The sequence below is a fragment of the Coloeus monedula genome (genome assembly GCF_965178545.1).
Source record: "Coloeus monedula genome assembly, chromosome: 1".
Classification (NCBI taxonomy): domain Eukaryota; kingdom Metazoa; phylum Chordata; class Aves; order Passeriformes; family Corvidae; genus Coloeus; species Coloeus monedula.
The window spans coordinates 43,373,931-43,393,268 of record NC_138781.1 but is presented as its reverse complement, the minus strand read 5'-3'; the positions used below and the strand labels follow the sequence as shown (position 1 = coordinate 43,393,268).

The 19,338-nt window shown below is 41.5% G+C and overlaps 1 protein-coding gene across 1 annotated transcript in view; it reads right to left on the bottom strand.

Annotated features, from left to right (window-relative positions):
• The window catches only part of SH3BP5 (SH3 domain binding protein 5), a 52,057-nt gene extending 33,665 nt beyond the window's left edge, over positions 1 to 18,392 (bottom strand). The window contains exons 1-3 of the mRNA XM_082289896.1: positions 18,258 to 18,392; positions 16,047 to 16,109; positions 5,826 to 5,954 (exon numbers count right to left, since the gene is read on the bottom strand). Of these exons, the coding sequence (XP_082146022.1) occupies positions 5,826 to 5,954; positions 16,047 to 16,109; positions 18,258 to 18,338 (273 nt within the window). The 5' untranslated portion in view covers positions 18,339 to 18,392. The remainder of the gene's footprint in view (positions 1 to 5,825; positions 5,955 to 16,046; positions 16,110 to 18,257) is intronic.
• Positions 18,393 to 19,338: the final 946 nt, after the last annotated feature.

Here is a 19,338-nt window from a genome sequence, read left to right as displayed (position 1 = left end):
TGTTGGAACTGGAGCCAGGAGCCGTCATCCACACTCAACGCCACCCTCCTTTCCCCAGCAGAGCCAGCTGGTGCTGTGATCCTATTAGCTCTCACTCACTGAGTGAATTTGGATAGGAAACTTGGGTGCTGCAGGAATTGACACTGGCAAAACCACCATTTCCAGTTCCTAATTAATTTTTAAGGATTATCGGCAGTTTTGAACCTCCAAGTTACATGAATTTAAAAAAGCTTTTGTATTCTGAGCTAAGGAAGTTACCATCTGTAACTTTCCACACTTGCCACACTACTTTCAGACATCTCAAGCTGCACACTTAGAGGCTGAGATGCAATGGCCACTTCAGAAAGTTTTGTTCATTTACGGGCTTGATCTCCACAAAGAAGGGTATCGGTCTCATCTGCTGAGGAAGACTCTTCCAGCTAGGTAGGTGTGCTCCTATCTGCTTATACCCCTCCCACCTTCACCACCAAGTGGCTCAGTTCCTCCTCCCTTCCTGTTCTGCAAGATTACAGCAGCTACTTTTCATCCTGATTCACTTTGAATACAGAATTCATCAAATCACATCAATATTCACATTTGAGAGAGGAAATAATTTCCCATTGGTAACTGGGCTCCCCCAAGTTTTGTGAAGACAAGCAGAATGGAGGAGCAGGATCTGAATATCTGAAAGCTCACCTCTAATAATTCTTTATTCTCTCAGCTGATTTCTTCACACAGATGTGGCAATCCAGTTATAAAATATTACACGAGAGAAAGATTATTAGTGAGGTGAGAGAAAGGTGCTCTACAACATAAAAAGTTGCAGTGAACAGATGTTCACAGGTGTCTCTGCTGAACAAAGTCTACTTGTCTATCAACTGCACTTCCTCTTGGGTATGCCTGGACATCAGTGGGGAAGAACCACTGTACACACTGCTTCCAGCAGGTTTTTCCAAGCCTCTTCAGATAAAAGCGTGCTGCTTAAGTATGTTAACAACATGAAAAAAAGAATTAGCTGTAAAATCTAGGAAGACTGACCCAAGAGCAAGCAGAACATTCATATACCTCCAACATATTGCTGTATGAACACATGGTACAGGTGGGTCCTTTAGTGAGAGATACAGACAGATATGACCTAGCATAGATCTTTCACCTATTTTTGCCTGAAGCAAGTTTTCTGACACTTTTTTGTAAAAGCTAAATGAGGCAGGGGCTGAGAGGGGTAAAGGGAGTATCACAAAACAAAACCATGTCCCTCCCAAATAGGCTCAGTACTAAAGATAAGCAAAGCATCCTCACCTACTCCCAATCTAAGCCAATAAAATGTAACCCCTCACCCTGCCACAAAACCAAACCAAACAAGCCCACTACCAAACAAAAAACCAACCAACAAACAAAAAAGAACCAAAAAACAAACCAAAAAATGCTGAAACTCAATTAAAAGCAATACTCCCAGGACTTTTAGTCAGGTTAGGGTCACTACAAATGCATGGATTGGTTTTTTTGTGGGGGTGGGAACACAGTTTTATCAGATTCTTTTTCCAGCAGAAACAAAGCAGAAAGGAAAGTCTGTTCAGTTTGTCTATGGGTTCACAAGTGATGATGTATGGATAACAGATTTTTAATGGCACCGCTCACCCAGTGACCCCAAAGCACTTTTACTTCCCTTAATGAACTCAGCTTCACATCAGCTTGACAGCTTCATTTTACATGGGAACTGAGAGAGAGATGAAGTCATTTATCTGTGCCATGCAGCAGCACAAAATCAGCTCCTGCCAGCCAAGTGATTTATGCATTAGACCACACTTGCTTTTGCACAGCATCCTGTCCCAGAGCATGCTGTCACCAGGGAGGTAACACACTTCCCAGCTCTGTCACTAGCTCAGACACTAATGTGAACACTATTGCGTAGGCACTTTCCAGCCCCAGCCCTGCAAAATGTTAAGTCAACAGCAGCTTAAGACACTCCTTACCTCAGAGGCTCAGGACTGCTGTTTACATTATTAATGTTTCCTGGCAACCTCACCCTTCTTCCCCATTACCGTTGGGCAAGAAAAGTCTAATTCTTCGACTAGTCAACTAGGGAAGCAGCTACCAGTGGGAAAAAAAATTAAAAGAAAAAAGAAAAAATCACCACCCACACCAAACAGACATGGGAAGTTTCATTTTCTGAACATTTAGAACCCGGGCCACCTTCTGGATTACAGGAATTTCATACTGCTGCCATGTGGGCCATTGCCTGTGTACATGCACAATCCCCTGCTACGTGCCAAAGTTCTTCCATTGAATGTGGGCATTACTGCGTAAGCTAAAGAACAACATGGAAAGATAAAATGCCAAACAAAAAAAAGTTCTCACAGCACAAGTACTTCAAAATTTGATTAAACAACAAATTGCAATCAAAATGCTCCAAAAGAGTAAGGTGTGTCTTCAATCAACACAAAAGGCCCACTGCTGTACCAAATGAGGAATCACAACTAACAGTTCTGTCTTGGCAGAAGTTACATGAAATCTCTTTAAGCAAGAATATTAGCTAGATCTCCCTTGAGTCTCAGCAAAAGCCAAATATTACTGCTTTGGTACCAACAGACAGCATCCTGACTCCCTGTGCCACCATTTCAGAGAGCAAAGCACTCAAGTTGTAACACTAGGGGACCAATGTTCAGGTAAAGCAAAGTTTCACTCTGAGACAGGCCAAGCTGAGGCTCTCTTGGCAAACATTCCACAAACAAGATGCTACAGGACGTCTGCACAGGAGAGTTAATTTGTTTTGAATTCCTTATCTTCTGCCAACACAGGATTGCACAAGATGGGGATAAGGGTGAGTAGACAAAAGGGCTCAAGGTTCTAAAGCTTCTCCAGTGTCATACTTCAGTTGGTGAGCCCACATCACTGCCCTCATACTTTCTTAATGGGTTTTATCTTAATAGGTAAGAAACACGTATTTCCAAAAGAGACCCGTGCTGGTGCCAAGTGAAAGCAAACTCCTCAATGTGACTTCAGACAGCTTGCATCAGGCAACTTACCCTGCAGCTGACATCTTAAACACAAGTAATTCTGGACAACTCCTGCATTTCTGCCAAACTAAACGTTATTAATTATGCAATTCTTTATTTCCAAAAGGCTTAAAGTTTATAGGTCATATTTTCACTTCCCTTTAGTGAGAGCAACAAACAGGAATTTACACTTCCCTTTCTCTTACCAACAGAGTCATGCATTTTTCCCTTATTGTTTAATTAAAGCTGTTTCAGCCCCCAAGAACCTTGTGCCTATATTTTTGGAGGCAGCCTAATGGCTGTAAAATAACTGTAGAGACAGGAGGAGGAACACAATTCTTCATAGGCTAGATGTTATTATAAATTTAAATGGAAAAAATAAGAAGCTGTTGCCATGATTTCTCTACAGTCTTGCAAATCAAAGTAGAAAGACAGATGCAAACTGGCACCTATGTTAATATTCTGGTACATTCTTCCAGTTTCATATTTCCCTACCTATTCACCCCTTCTCCCTGCTTTATCATAGTGGATTTGCTCCCAGTTAAGTGGAATTTTTCTAGATTAAATTAAAACTAGAAAAACTGTTTAGGCAGATGCTTAGCTGATGATTGGCATCAATCTTTCCAATCTCCCAGTCTCCAGACAGATTCACTGTCTTTCAACGTTTACACTCCTCTTGGCCCTCAAATTTTCCACTTTAAGATGTTATTAGACAAAGAGCCAAAGGGAAACCAGAGCCCATCTTCTATCTCTGTCTACTGGGCAGATGCAAAGCGGGAACTCTGTTCTGTGACCAGATTCGTAACACAAAATGAAAAAAAAGTGAAATGAGTGGTCAGAAGGACAACCCCTGCTTTAAAATAAAATGCTATCAAGGAATTAAAAGACAACCGAGTGTGTAGCAAATAAACAGATCAGGGATAAATAGCATGCAAACATAGCTAGTGACAGAATGGGCTGGGAGAAAAATATGGTTCTCTCTAACAAGCCAACTAGCAGAGCAGTGATCCTACTAATTTAAGGACTTTCAGGGGCTTAGGTTTCTTAGTGATCTTGCAAAGTACCTTTGAAACAGAATGACTGAACGGATTTCATGGGTAGCGAGACCTAACAATACAAAATTCCATTTCCAGAACATAATCTGCTGCCAGCTTCAGGACAGAAGGCAAAGTTCACTGCTCTGAGTGTGTGATGTTACAAACCTCAAAGTCAATCGACCTTTTGATATTGGTTTGGTTTTTTTTTTGTACTGCAAAGTGTGTGCTTCTACCACTGGCTTTTCCAAGTGTAACTCTTGAAGTCCTATGCATGCTGTGCCTTACACAGCTATTTATAGTAATAGAAGTGTGATATCATGCTCAAGGCAGGGCTGCAGGGATTTTTTTTCCCAAATTGCACATACTAGTTTACACAATTACTAGCTTCTCTAGCTCACCACTGGTTTATCTCTAGCACACACCATAGTCCTTGTGAGCAGGGATTGGTTTCAGAGCACTTACAGAGGAGAGGTAAATACTTCAAAGCACAGCAAGCAGGGTAGAGCTTACCTATTTGCCATACTGCTTCTACTCTGCAGGATTAAGCCTAACAGTCCCTACACATCATCCCCATTGCCTGAGACAATAGTGCCAGAACAATGCTATGCAATTTAAAGCACCAACATACTCACATATTATCTTGTATGCCACGTCCCATCAATCCAGCTCCTGCTTCATCAACTTTCAAGGGAATGAAGCTTGTGTTTGTGCCTAGCTTTCCTGTGTGTTGTTTTGAGGATGCATTCTCTTCTCTCCCCTTCTCTTACCCTGTTTACTCTCTGCCTCCTGGCACACACTATTCTACTTTTCTCATCCCTCTACCTACTTTTACGAACAAAATGCTTCTGCAATTTTCACGTATTTCACACATGCCACCCCATCTCTCACTCTCCCCTTGAGCACAATCACATCTCAGCTACCCAGCCACAGATGATACCCCACACATCCTTCCAGCCAAGCACAGAAGTAGCAGCTCTAGGCAGTTCTTCCTGCCTCAAGAGAAAACAGACATAGCAACCAGGAACAGGCTCCCCTTGGGGAAAAAACAAAAAGACTCACACACCAGCAAGCCCCACCACAGACTCCCAGCAGAAGCACTGCCTAAGCCACCACACACTCAACTCTCAGCAGCTTTTTCTTCATAGTGAGATGCTGCCTGACACATCACAAGCTTTCTGGCTTTCCCTTCATCCAGCAGGTCCCTTACTTCCACACCTCATCCCTCCCTGAGCTACAAAGGCCTATCAGTAACCAAGTAGTAGTTGGGGCATGGCAAGTAAGGCCCTGATGACAGAGGAAGCAGAGCTCAGTTTGTCCCCAAACCAAAACACTTTAGAGCCATGTTTAGCACGTTCCTGCTTCATCACAATCTAATCAGCACCAAACCCGGCAGGTTTCCCCAAGCCCACCCCACTCCAGCCTCTTTCCCTGCACTTCCAGCTGCAGCCATTTAGCTGCTGAGCATTTTTCTTTAAGAAGAAAAAACAGATACACAAAGTCTACACTGTATTTTCAAATAAGTACAACTACTGATAGGAAAGAGCAGGGCTCTGAAAGACCGTTTATAATGACAGAAGAGAACTAGTCTTTTGCTCGTGTCTGCTGTAGCTGTTCTAGATTTGAAGAGCATGTGCAGCTGTGGCTGTGAAGAAATACATTTTGCCATCGATTCCCATGGCTGACATGCAACTGAAGACCCAGAGCAGTGTCAGCCAAGTGCATATGCTTAGATGTTATTAATAGCAGGAAAGCAACACCATCAGTGTGTGCTCTCCAACTACCACCACAAGCTTGTAAGGCAGAAAGTTCTTACCTGCCTGGCCACCCTCCGAGCTTCCCAGTAAGGTTTGGAGTCTTCTACAGCTTTTCCAATCTTCTTTACCAGTTCATCCAGTTTTACTGTTGCTTCGACCAGCACAGAGCGGAACTTCTGGCGTGCATCCTTCAAAATGTTGCAGGAAGGAAAGAAAGGACAAAGGCAGATTAGAGCTCTAAAAATTATTTCTACCTGTTTGTTTCTACCTTCAGGTTCCTCTTTACATTCACATATGAGCTGGCACATTCAAAAGAGTTACTGGCATTTGGACTAAGCCAGAATTCTTCAGCAGAGGAACCCAGAGCCAAACTCTAAAGCTGGCATCCTGGACATTAAATCTTTGTCTTTCAGAGACAGCTTTTATACAAAACCTACAACAGCCTGTTGTAGATGTTATGTCTGGCATGGTTTCTCAGGGAGGAATTGTTTGTAAATTACTCACTCGGTGAGGAGGCAAAAAGCAGTGTAACAAGTTCTGACAGGGACTTCCAATGGCAAGGACATCTCATATAGGTAATGCTACAATGGTGCTAGCAGGTAGGCCAAATCCCCACAGCAGGCTGGCAAATCAGCTGGAATTGGCACAGAAAGCCAGTATTTTCAGCTACGGCTTCTATCAATGGAGAAGAGCACCTACATTCCACTTCATTGTTAATTTTTCTGTATTTTAAAAAAGTAAATTCCAGCTATTTCCAAATGGGATGAGCTGCCCTCCTCACACGATTAGCTAAAGCAATTAAAATATTTTCTCTACTCCACTGAAATTTCCACATATGTAAGCAAAGTGATTCTGATTTCAGTCTCAGAATCCAACACAGACTCTAAATATATCAAATTATTGCAGATTGATGCAAATTCAGGCTGGGACCTGGTCCAGGATTTAAGGAGATGAAGAGGAAGGGCCGTGTGAGCTCTCAACAAGGCTTGTAACTCTAATTAGAGAGCAGCATTTATGCAGACTGCTGGAGTGACATGTTGATAATCAGGAAGCAGCTGGCTTGAAGAAGTGCCCTAATTCAGGAGGGTTTTGTCATTATTGTTGAGGATTTCTAGAATGCAAAACTGCTTATTCACTGGAAGATTTAAAATACATTGCAAGCTGCCACTGTGCTCTCAGAAGTGGAAAAAAATGCAACAATACATCAATTTTTAGAGAAAAAGCAACATACTTCTGTAAAAGCTTCTTTGCTTCCTTCTTAGTGTTATGCAAAACCTGAACCAGCATCAGCATTATTTTAGTCCAGTGCAAATAGCTTTGGATTCTTAAGGTACTCCAATTTGTTCTAAGGAATTATTGAAATGGGTAACAAGGTCAAAAATGAAGAATTAAATGGACATTAACTTATTATTTCATTAACTCAAATCCAGTCAATAATCTCATTTCTCAGTGAAAGCCTGAAATGTATCATTTAAACAATATGTATCACATCAATGATTTTCTCTGTGAGAAGAATTTGAATATTTCCAATTAAATTACTGGACGATACATGGTTCACTGCTCAAAATGAGTTTCACAAGTAACTGACAAAAGACTCCAAGCATGATGACTATATTGCAAGAAAAATATTAAGTACTGAAGTATATTTAACAAAGAAAAAGATTCTTTGCAGGTGCAGGAACAGAATTAAAAGCTCATTTCTAAATGAATGAGCCTGAAGATTTCTTTTCACTCTCTTTGAGAAAGCTGCATATAAGGATATTAGTCATGCAAAGCAAATAGATTAAGTTAAAAAAGCCCTATGCAGTGATTCATCAAAAGGTTTGATTCCCATGTTTGTAAGATAAGCACTTGGAACAAAGAAATCATCACTACAAATCTGTGCTTGGAGACCAACCCCAAACTTATTCATGTAATAATTGTATACAGTCTCATCCAATAGGAAAAAGATGACTAGTCCCCACTTGGAGTTTAAAATAACAAAACAAAACCCAAAAGACACCAAGGACGAAGCAGTCAAATTAACAGCAACTTCTGTACCCATTCATTTCCCTCCAACTCCGATGAAGCAGATACAAATTACTGAACTCTAAGCACTCCTCTAACTGGTGCCTGAAGCACAGGTCTTACAAATGGTGAAATATGCATTTGCCCATGATCACAACTCCACCCAGGTGTTAGTTACACAGAATAGGAAGCTTCAGCCGAAAAACACACTGCTGTGAGATTCCAGTTTATCATTTTCCTCCAAAGACGACTGGTTCCTCCTTTAAGGCTTTATTTAGGTCTGACTACCCTCATTGTGGCAGTGAAGAACAATAACAAAAACCAAACACCCCAGCACTTTGTATCTGTATAATCTACCATGCGACTTACTTTAAGTGACATTTATTCTCAGACTCCTGACTGTCAGGAACATAAGCCTGCAGGCTCCAACACCTTCTGCATGACAGAACAAGCAGATGCTCATTCTCTGCTGGGATCAGTCCCCCTACCAAAGGTTTCCAGCCATCCCCTTCAGCAACAGGATGCTGACATCTCTGAGGTGAGATGCCAAACCCACGCCCTCTGCTGCACTACATGCACCACTTTTACTCTCCACCAGCCCCAACTACACTACAAAAGCCAACGATCCCACATTGTGTATCTACACGGTGTGTGCTCCTGTGGCAAACCCAGTGCCTCCACACCAGCAAGCCTCCTCAACTCAAACTGACTCAGCTCTCCTGAACATGCCTCTGATCTGGGAGCTATGGCAACACCTCCTGAGAGCAGGGTCACAGCTCCCTCCTGCAAACACACAGCCACACTCTGTGCCTCAGTACAGCGTGTGGGCCCTGCCACACGCTGGCAGAGCATCTGCAAAAGACATCACCCTTGGGACAGTGCAAAACTCCCCTGGCAGGTAATCCTCAGGAAGTCTGAATAAGAACTACAGGTGCAGCAGCTATTTTTATGCTTCACGTGAAAATGGTGAGGTCAGAAGCACCAAGGCAATTGCACCAGTAGGGCTGGGCTTGGTACCCTTACTCCTTACATGACATGAGAAGCACATCTGTTGTTCATGCAAATGAATGGGATTATGGTCAAGGCAGTAACTTGGGAATTTATTTAATTCACTGCTTTATGTCTGGCTTCCCATGTTACTGTCAGTGAGACACTGACCCACATGTGAAGTGGTTCAAAGCTATAAATCCTCCTAATGGTGTTTCCTGTAAGGACACTCACATCAAAAACTTAGAGGCTCAGAACAGCACATCACTGCAGTTCATCCATGGTGCCCACAGGGTAAGTCCTACATCCATGTTAGGAAGACAACCACAACACTTTCAACCTACTTATCAAATCCTCTGGCATGACTTGCCCCTCCATACAAGTGTTACTATTTCACTGCCAAACTCTTGCTTCATTTGGACCTTTATCTAGCATATATGGATAACAGAGAAAGGAAAATATGTCAATTCCTTCAACTTGTTGTCATGAGCAAAACCAAGACAGAGCAGCATATGCCACAGAAATTTTCTAGCACAGTCCTTAATCTCTAGTTTCTGCATTTCAGTTTCTTGAAAGATAATTAATTCCAGCAGAAATGCTATTAATTGATAACAGCAAGTATGCAGCCTTAGGTACTATGTGAGTTGCATTCACCATTTCTGGGTAGATTTTTATGTTTGGGGTTTTTTGTTTTCTAAAAACACATTCTGTTTTTCTCCTCACTGCACTGAATACATAGTTAGACTCTAACAGAAGCAATGCAACTGACATGAGACATCTCAAACATCCCAACATTTTTAAAGCATGTTTTCCCCTCTGCTCACTCCTAATCTTCTGCGATCATTTTCAAGAACACCTTGCTCCTGATTTTAGAAATAGAAAGATGACATTGAAAATGTTAGCCAGTCAGCTTTCAATGTTTTTTCCCTCCTGTTTGCTCAAATGAGATGACGATAAACCTTCTCCAAGCTGGACAAAAGCTGATTAAGGCACTTTATCCTCAGTGAGTGTTGCAGGGTGTAAAAAAAAAAAAAAAAAAAAAAAGTAGCAGGAGAAGCTTCTCACTTAAAATACAGCCTTAATAAGTAGACTCTCTCTAGCTAGGTGTTTGTCATACACACACTCAAGCAGGCAGAGCACTTAGTGCACCATGTGAACAGCTGCAGCTTACGTTTCAACATCTTGTTCTACGGCTGCAAGAGCTCCACTCTCATCAACTTTTAAAACAGATTTCACTAGCACTGTCTTAGGGAGCATGCCAGACCTCTACCCCATATATGTTTTTGCTGCAATAGCTCATTATTAAAAGCAGACTTTGTTTCCAGTGACTTGCTGTTGGGCAGCTATTTGATACTGCACCAAAAGAGGGACCACACTTAAGGACAGGTCATCCATACAGCAGCATTTTCAAGATCCACTCTTAAATGTGGGGGGGAAACTGAAATACAACTTTCAAGCCATACTGCACCTGTCAAGAGAAAAAAGCACTCTTGTTTTCCTCTCTCATGAGTGATGGTGATGAGCTGGTGTTAGATGCCAGATGACAGGCAAATAACTATTTCTGCTCATCAAATGAAATACGTATTCTCAAACAATTTTATTTTAAAAATGAGCTTATCAACCATGTCTGAAGCAACTTCGTACCAAGCACATCTAAATTTCATTTACAAAGGTTGTGCCATGACCATTCTGCCAGTCTGGTGTGCAGAACCTCTGACAAGTGTGGGAGGTGCATGGGAAATGGAATTGATGACTGAGAGACAGGCTTCATCTATTTCCAAGAGGCTGACAGTATCCATCCCCATCTTCTCTGCTACAAGGACCTACCAGCTGCAAAAGCTCATCTCCAAGTTAAATCAGCATCAGTATCATCCATACACACCAAACAGATGCACAAGGTGTGCTCAGAAATCTACCCTCAAGCAACAAACCAGTTAAAGACACTTTTAACATCTATTTGGCACCTGAACAGTTCAAGTGAGCCACACTGGCGACCAAACCTTAAAAACAAAGTGCAAGGTAGGGGATAAGTAGTATCTCAATTTTTAAGGGATAGGAAAAGTCTTTGGTTTGGTTTTTTTTTTGTAGACAGCTACTAATGTGCCATCTAAGAACAATTAAAAAATCAGTACCTGACAGTTGCTCTAACCTCCTGCCTGCAGACAGTTACAAACTGAGACTACCAATACTTTTTACTACAAATGTTTTTAATTCTCTTAGAAGAAGAGAGAAGAAAGCAGGCATGGGCGAGCACTGGGCGCTCCTTCCAAAGCAAGACTTCTCCACCTAACCTTTGCCCTCTCAGGCTGGAAACACATCTCTACTTCAAGAACATGAATCAAGTAAAGCCCTTTGACTCACTTGGTTGACAAAATCCTTCCAGAGCCAAAGCAGAGGAAGAAGCCTTCCCTAACTCATCCTTGGATGAAAGCAGAAGGCAAAACAACAAGGAATTCACACACAGGAGCCATTTCCTATGGAAGCAAGTAGATCATAGAGATGTGGAAAGATTTGTCCTGATAGTGACAAATCTGTCACGCATGTATATCCTCCTCCAAAAGCCAGCAGGAACACCAGCCAGTGAGCTGCTTTTGCCCTTATCTCTGCATTCTTTTGTGAACACTGGAAAATGCTGCACAGGGATATGATAAGGTGGCGGATGTTTCCACAGATAGATGTTTCCTCAAGCCAAGCAGGCATGCTCAGAATAAGATTCCAGCCACTGAGAGGTCATTTTTCTAAAACCTGAAAGATGGAGGATTTTTTCTTAAGATCTACTTATATTTTTTATGTGTGACAGCATCAACAGCTCAAGTTCTTTTCCTAAAACCAGGTATTTTAGTGAAGAAGTAAGAAGCAATTCTAAATAACTGGTGAATATCTGCCTGCCAATGGGAAGCAGTGAAAAATTCCTTGTTTTGCTTTGCCTGTGCATGCAGCTTTTGTTTTACATAACTGTCTTTATCTCAGCCCACAGGTTTTCTCACTTTTACTCTTCTGGTTCTCTCTCCAGTCCCACCAGCAGGGAGGGAGTGAGGGGCTGTGTCATGCTTAGCAGCCAGCTGGGGTTAAACCACGACAAAAAGTCCTTCCCCTTCTGAGACGGTTTCAAATGCTGACATGGCTCACAAGTGAAAGAGCACCACGGCTAATAAACCCCTGACCTTCTATCCAACAACAACCCAGGGTGACCTTTATGATAAATCCAGGACTAAAAGTAACACAAACTCTTGCAGATCAGGACTAGAGGATCTAGGCAAGCACACAAGAAGGATCCCAGCCAGGCCCTCTAAAATAACGAGCATAGCTGAAAGCAGCACTGTTTAGCTCTAGTTTTCCTGTGCAGTATCTCTCATGAACAAACATTGGCAAGCTCGTAGCTCCAGCAACACAAAAACTCTCTCTAACAAAAACCACATTTGGGATAGCTGGGATTCCAGTGGTAATTTTAGTGGTATGTGCTGCATTTCCCCTCCCCGCAATGCTGCTAGAGGGTCCCCGGGTGAATTTGTTACATCTGAGCTGAACTTTCAGAGCCAGTCCAAGCTGTGTATGAGCTGGCTGGACAGGCAAGTCATGCACATTTGTTAAGTACATTCACAGCTCCTGATGTGAGTTCAGATGGAGATGCATTTCCAATAAACAGGAAAAAAGCTCTTGCATTTGGCCAAAATACACTTGTATCTCCCCTGCAAGATGTTTCCCCCAGCTCTTCACAGACACTTCAAACATAAACAAGGACATTAGCGAAGCCAAGTGTTAAATCCCTCAGAGAACCCTTATCATCCTTCTGCTGTGCCAGTAATGCTCAGTGTTGCACTTAGTATGAGCAGCATTATGGATTTTAAATCAAGTCTAATCAAAGATTCATTAACAGGCAATACATTAGCACAACATATAACTACCAGCCACTCAGTGCCCTTCAGCAGCTCCACAACTCCTGAACAGTCTGTGAGCGTCAGCAGGTCAGGATATTTCTTCAGGGTTTAATAGGATAGGTCGAAAGAGCAAAAAATGAGTAATTCTTCCAAGTAAAAGAATAGATGTAGCCAACTTCAACCTACCAGTTCAAGTCATGCCATGCATGTATAGCCAGTGCTCTCACAGGCAGTATGGGTGCAGAACTTATTTTAAAAGATTAATAAAAGCAGGCTGTTCATCTTAAAAACAGATCATATGTCAGTTTCAGTGCAGAACTTAAAAAAAAAAAGAAATGGCAACCTGGTCAACTTAAAACAGAATTCCCCATTTTATCCCCTCTGTAAGCAGCAGACACCAATATTTTCAACATTGCTCAAACATGGACATTCCTATGGCTACATCAAGACAGTGTAGTCTCAAAATCCTAGAAGCCTCTACTGAATTCAGCCCCATAACATTTTCCACTGGGTAAAGCAGCATTATTACTTCCATTCTGCAGATGCAGACCTGAGGCACCACAAGAACAGAAACAGAATGGGTTTAGAAGGATTTAACAGCCTTTTTTTTCCAGTTAATGGGAACTGGAGACAGCCAGCAGTCCCACTTTGAGAAATTCACACAAAGCTGCACACAGGAAGTCCAGAACAGTCTTGCAGAACTCAGATGCCACAAGGTTACCCTTCCTGCTTATCAGAGAGTACATCAAGTCACAAAAACATGGGTGTCTTTTTCTGAACTTCCTTCAAAGAAACATACCTTCTACTCAAACACTCCCATTGCTTTCCCAGATTATTCTGGGAAAAAACCAACAGTGGGAATGTACAGACCACCAAGTAATGCTACAAGAACCTGGCAGTCAGCATCTTGTGCTCTAAATAATGTAATGATACATCCATGCTCCCATTAAAGATATTGAAAAGATGAAGAAAATGATACTGGCAACACAGGATAAATATAACTCCATTGTCTGGTTAAAAAACACCCACAACACATCTTTCTTCCAATGAAATATAGCAGGAACACCACAAACTAGGAAGGGGTAGAAAGAGGGACCCAAAGCAGCTAATAAGAGCCAAAAGAGCAAATCTTCAAAAGGAAACTCAGCATGAAACTCTCCCAGAAGCCCACATTTTCAACAGCATTCATGGATTTTGGAAGTGTTAGAAGCAGAATGATCCCAGTTCCAAACTCCTCCTTCCAAACTCTGGATTTATCCTATAAGGCTGCTTGGCAAATCTTTCTTTTCTTGTCCAGAGTATGCATGCAGAGATTTTCTGCTAACCACAAGTGCTGGGTGTTGTGGGATTTTTTTTTATTCCTTTCCTCTAGAAAGCTTTTAAGTCCATCTAAAATGCATTTATCAACCTGTATATAAATTAAGCCTCTCTTACATCATCCAACTGCATTTGTCCTCAATATTTAAGTAGATCAAACGTAATGAAAATCTCTACAGATTAAAAATAATGCAGTTGCATGATACCACAAACTGGCATCCATCCAGTAAGATTTTTGGATGAAAAGTGAGGAGGAAGCATTCAAGAAAGCATACTGTTGGTGGTATTTCACCTTAATTCCATCAAAGACTGCTTACAGTGAGTACTACAGACAGACCTGCAGTAAACAATGGCAAAGTGCAGAGAATGATTTTATGATTTCTACCTATCTAACACCTGGTACTTATTATGCTAAGTAAGCAACCATGTAAGACCAAGCTAATGTGGCAATTCTGCTTTTTTATTTACAATTATATTTCCAGGAGCCTTTCAGCCTCTACAGCTCAGCATGTGTCACACACACAGTAGCTACAAATCTGCAAACTCAACAAACACTTGATCACATGAATAATTTTAATCAAAATCCTATCTTAAAGTCACTGGGACTTATGAGTATGCCTTTGCATTACTATTACTATTCCATCTGCTTCGTAATACGTCCTCAGTGCAAGGTTGTGACAAAATTAATGGAATCCAGGCAACTATCCATAACACCATCTTTCAATTTCAGTACCTCAGCATGAAATAAGGAGACTGAAAAGATACATATAATGATTATTTTTTTCAATATATCTATATGAAGAGTCCTGAAGTCCATTTAATTGCTGCTGTTACAGACTAGAATACTGATTTTTAAAGTTCCTCATAAAATTTAAATCAACCTAGAGACACTGAACAGTTTTCACAGCAAGAATATAATTTAATTTTGCATAGCAAGTAGTTCCCCATTTAACTAAGTTTATTTACCAATAAATTCGTGATCTACATGCCACAAATGACAGAAAATGCAAACAAGTGGGGAGAAGAAAAAAGATACAAAGCTTCTTTGTTTCCTAAGATCATAAACCTATTTTCTGTTCAGTGCACTCAGTGGATACTCCAGTATTTTAAAATTCTACCAAGAACCACCCCATGCTCGAGGTACCCACCTCATTAAAAGACATGCATGAGGAAAAAATTTTTTTAAATTTTAAAACCAAACAAACCAGACTTTGACATTTTGAAGGTATAGACAGAAATCTATGTATGTACTTTTATAGTATGTTCATCACTGCAATCTCAGCATTTTTTGATTCAAAACTTTGTAATGATATCAAAATTATCTAGGATGTAAAGTCATTTTTTATGGCAGTTTTTCTTCAGCAGCATATTCATCTTACATTTCCACTGGGTTTATCCTCCTTGTTTTGCAAACAAAAGGAAATTTAGACAGACAAATAGGCCAGTTTGTTTTGCTTCATTATTAGATCAGTAATGTTGAGCTTTCCAGAACAACTACCAAGTAGATGAAGCTCAGATTTGGGGATTTAGAAATAATTTCTTCAGGACTTGCTATTAGATTTTTAAGTATCCACAAAAACCTCTCTGTATAACCAGGAAGTCTTTTATTCCAACTTTCCTTCATCACCTTCCCTGCGCAGGAAGTGATGACAAAAATAGGCAAAGATAATAAGCTAAAAAAAACCCAAATAGCCACCAAAGAGAAGATCCTGGCAGACAGCTGTATGGCAAAAACCTCTTAACCAAATAAACTTTCCCTGCCTATAATCAACAAACACAAAACAGTGACTTGTAAAAATAAAACTTGTCTAAGCTTAGTGTCAAAACCTAAAAATAAGTCTGGCAGTGGTGGTGTGTGGTGTGGAGGTTCTCCACACTGGGTTTTTACACTGTCAACATACCTCTACCTTCTCCCTTTCTGTTTCAGCTGTTAGCTCAATTCGTACCTTTAAAAAAATCATCACCAGACTCTTGCTGCAAAATCACCATTCAGGATGCACAAATTCAGGAGGCAATCTACTCAAAACCACTGCCCTGTTGTTCACAAAATTCCACATGCACAAAAGGAAAATGCAAGGATAAATTCCGTACCTCCAGCTCCGTCTCTCTGCGATTGATATCATCTGTAGATTGATTCAGTTTTTCTAGCTCCCCCTAGAAAGAAAGAAAGCCAGATGCATAGTAAGAAATCAGGGAAAAAAACATGTCTGAGAAGGCTCATTCAGCATCCCCACTGAAAGCTCACAAGGGCTGTGGCTTATGAATTTAGTGAAAAGAGGAAACCTTGAGATGGTTAGCTTAACTTTACCACTGGTCTTCTACTTTGCTACTTAAAAGAAAAAATAATCAGAGAAGCTCTATGGTTCTATGTTAAGACAACACATTTCCTGCTCTGGCTACTTCTTCATTATTACAAATAAACAAAAGGTACAGTAAGCTCTGTCTTGTTAAACAGTATAGTCAGTATCAGCGAGGCACTACTGAGACTGACACACCCACCCCAAAAGATTAGCATAAAGTTTGTACTATCACAGGAGACATGCATCGAAAGGACAGAACTGATAAGAAACACGTCTTGCCGCACCAGAGGAATTTTATTATGGATTTTGGCAAACCATTTCGTAACACAATCAGTCAATGGGACACACAATTATGTTTACATAGTTTGCCTTCCTGCCAACATTTTGATCCCTTAACAGCAAAAACAAAGTGCTAAATCCCTTGAATAAATATGTAGTAGAAGTGGTGTTGGCATGAATGAAGTTACTGTAAAAATAAAGCTCATTCTTAATGACTTTCTTACCACAAAAAGCAACCCTCAGGAGGAGATCCAATAGCTTTCTTTATCTGAGCAACATGTTCCTTCATGCGAGATCATAAGATTTTTAACAGGAGTGTTCTCCAATTTAAATGTTATTTAATTGTCAGCCAGTGTAACAGAATATGCCTTGAAATGTTTTGCTGTACGTTGTAAATTGATTGTCACTTGAGCAGTTTCCCACTAGACTACAGGCATGACTCTGGTTACAACCAGAAAGGAATTAATTACAACAGTTTAGCTTTCTTATCCTCAGAGGTCAGATTTTGTTTCCCACTCCTAGGATTTGGAAAACACCTATTTGTGTATCCATGTTGTCTGAAACAAACACTCATCCAAAAATTACCTAATTATCTCTTACTGTAAGGCTAAAAACCTTATGGCTCTTGCGGAAGCAGCCACAGCAGCCCATTTTTCAAACCAAACAGAAAACTTCACAAAAACAATTCTTTTGCCAACAATTCACAAATTGTCTATATGGAAACGTGTTGCAAGCTGAAGAACCTAAGGCCAAAATTAGATCAATAGACACCAACTGAGCTCAGCCTCTTAAAATCAGGGCAGTACCAGGCTAGCTTTTGGCTGAGGGCCTTGCTCTCTGTAACCATGTTTTGAGAATTTTGCAATTGCTCTGCACAGCCCTGGAAAGTGAAATACTCACGATGGAGAAAAGAATGACAATTACAGCAAGCAGGGACCTACGCCAAGGATCCTCTCAGCAATGTACACACATTATATTCATTCATGACAAACAGTCCCAACAATGCTGGAGGCAAAAGCCGTAAATCTGTAGAGACCTAAAAATACATTTCATTTCAGGGACCACAGCATGCTTGAAGTTTGCACCAGGCTATTGGTCCAGCCGTGATTTTGGGGAGAAAAGCTTTGTTTAGAAACCATGCAAGAATAAAAAGCATTGCAGAAGGCATGCACAGAGAGGAAGCACCATATTCCACTAAAGCTCCTTTCTAAAAGGAATGAAAAATAATGATCAAAATAATGAAATAAAATTTTTATATCTACGTTTTCCCGCATTTATGAATTTCTGAGCACCAGCCCCGCTCCACGAGCAAGGTCACGCTGTCATGGTCAAAACTAAAAAGGGGAGGGGGGATTTCAGCAGGAGGAGGAGGAGGAACGGCCAACAGAGCCCGGCGCGGAGCGATGCCCGGGGTAACAAAGGGCTGGGGCGCCCCGGGGCCGCTTCCCCCCGCTCCCGGCCGAGGCACCGGGAGCTGCTCCGCCCGCCACGGGAAGAAACATATATACATATATATATATATATATATATATGTGTGTGTGTGTGTTTATACATATTTATATGCGTGTGCGTGTACGCATGTATATGTATATATATATGTGCGTATGCACATACGCAGCAGAAAGCAGTGAAATAAAAGGCAACCATTATTACATACAGCCATAACATACATATTAAAATAACCTTAAAAAACGCGGCCGGCCGTGGGAAGGCAGGCCCTCACCTGGATGCGGGGATCCACCTCCTCGTCCTCGGGGCGCGGTGGCTCCTCGGCGGGGCGGCCGCGCCGGCCCCCCGGCTCCATGGCGGCGCTCCCGATCCCGCTGCTGCCGGCGTCTCCCGCTCCGCCGCTCCCGGCTCCGGCTCCGCGGCCCGGCCTCGGCCCGGCCCCGCCTCCGGGGGAACCCCTCCCTCCCCACAGCGCCCCCCGTCTCTTTGTGCCTTCGCACCGCAAGGAGGAAATCAGCGCGAAATTGCGGGGTTTCCTTTTTTTTTTTTCTCCTTTTTTTTGTTCTTTTCCCGTAACCCTCCCTCACGCCCCGTTTTTCTGATTCCTGGGGTTTTGCCGTGCACGGTCCCCCCCCGCAACGGCACTGCGTGAAACCAGCATGAGTAGTTCCAGGTGTAGGGAAACGCTAAGGACACCTTGCTGGCTTTTTAAATTTTTTTTTCCCCCTTCTTTTCTCTTTTTCAAGCTCTGTTAGAGGCTGACATGCCTATGCAGAGAAAAAAATTAAAAAGCATGGAGAAAGGGAGAAGAGAAAAATACTAAAGGCACTTTCGACAACCTTGAAAATTCAAATGAAACCCAGATTTCTATTGTGTGGAAGCTAAGCGGGCAACTATTGTACCTACTGCATGCAGCAGAAAAAGACATACTGAAGACACATCCTTTTGTTGTCAGTAAAAAGGAACTTCTTACAAAAAGTACATACATGCATGGCCCATGTCTAGCAGAGCACTTCAGATTACTGTCTCCCTAATCACAGGGGTGGATAACAAGTAATTTTGAACAGAGGAGGAACATATTTCCACCTTTAAAGTATCACTACTAATTTAATTCCATTTTTTGTTAGGAAATTCCTCAAAAGATAATGAAAAAAATGAAAAGTTTAAATGTGGTGAAGAAAGAAGCTTCCTTTCCTCGTATCTCTTTATAAGATAAAAATAAGAAGGAGATAAAATAAGAAGATAAAAATTAACATTGCTAAGGTAACTAAGGTAAAAAAGGAGGCAAAAGAAAAGCAGTCAAACTCTTCCAAATGCTATAAAGCAACCGGGGAAAAAACAAAATATGGGAAGAG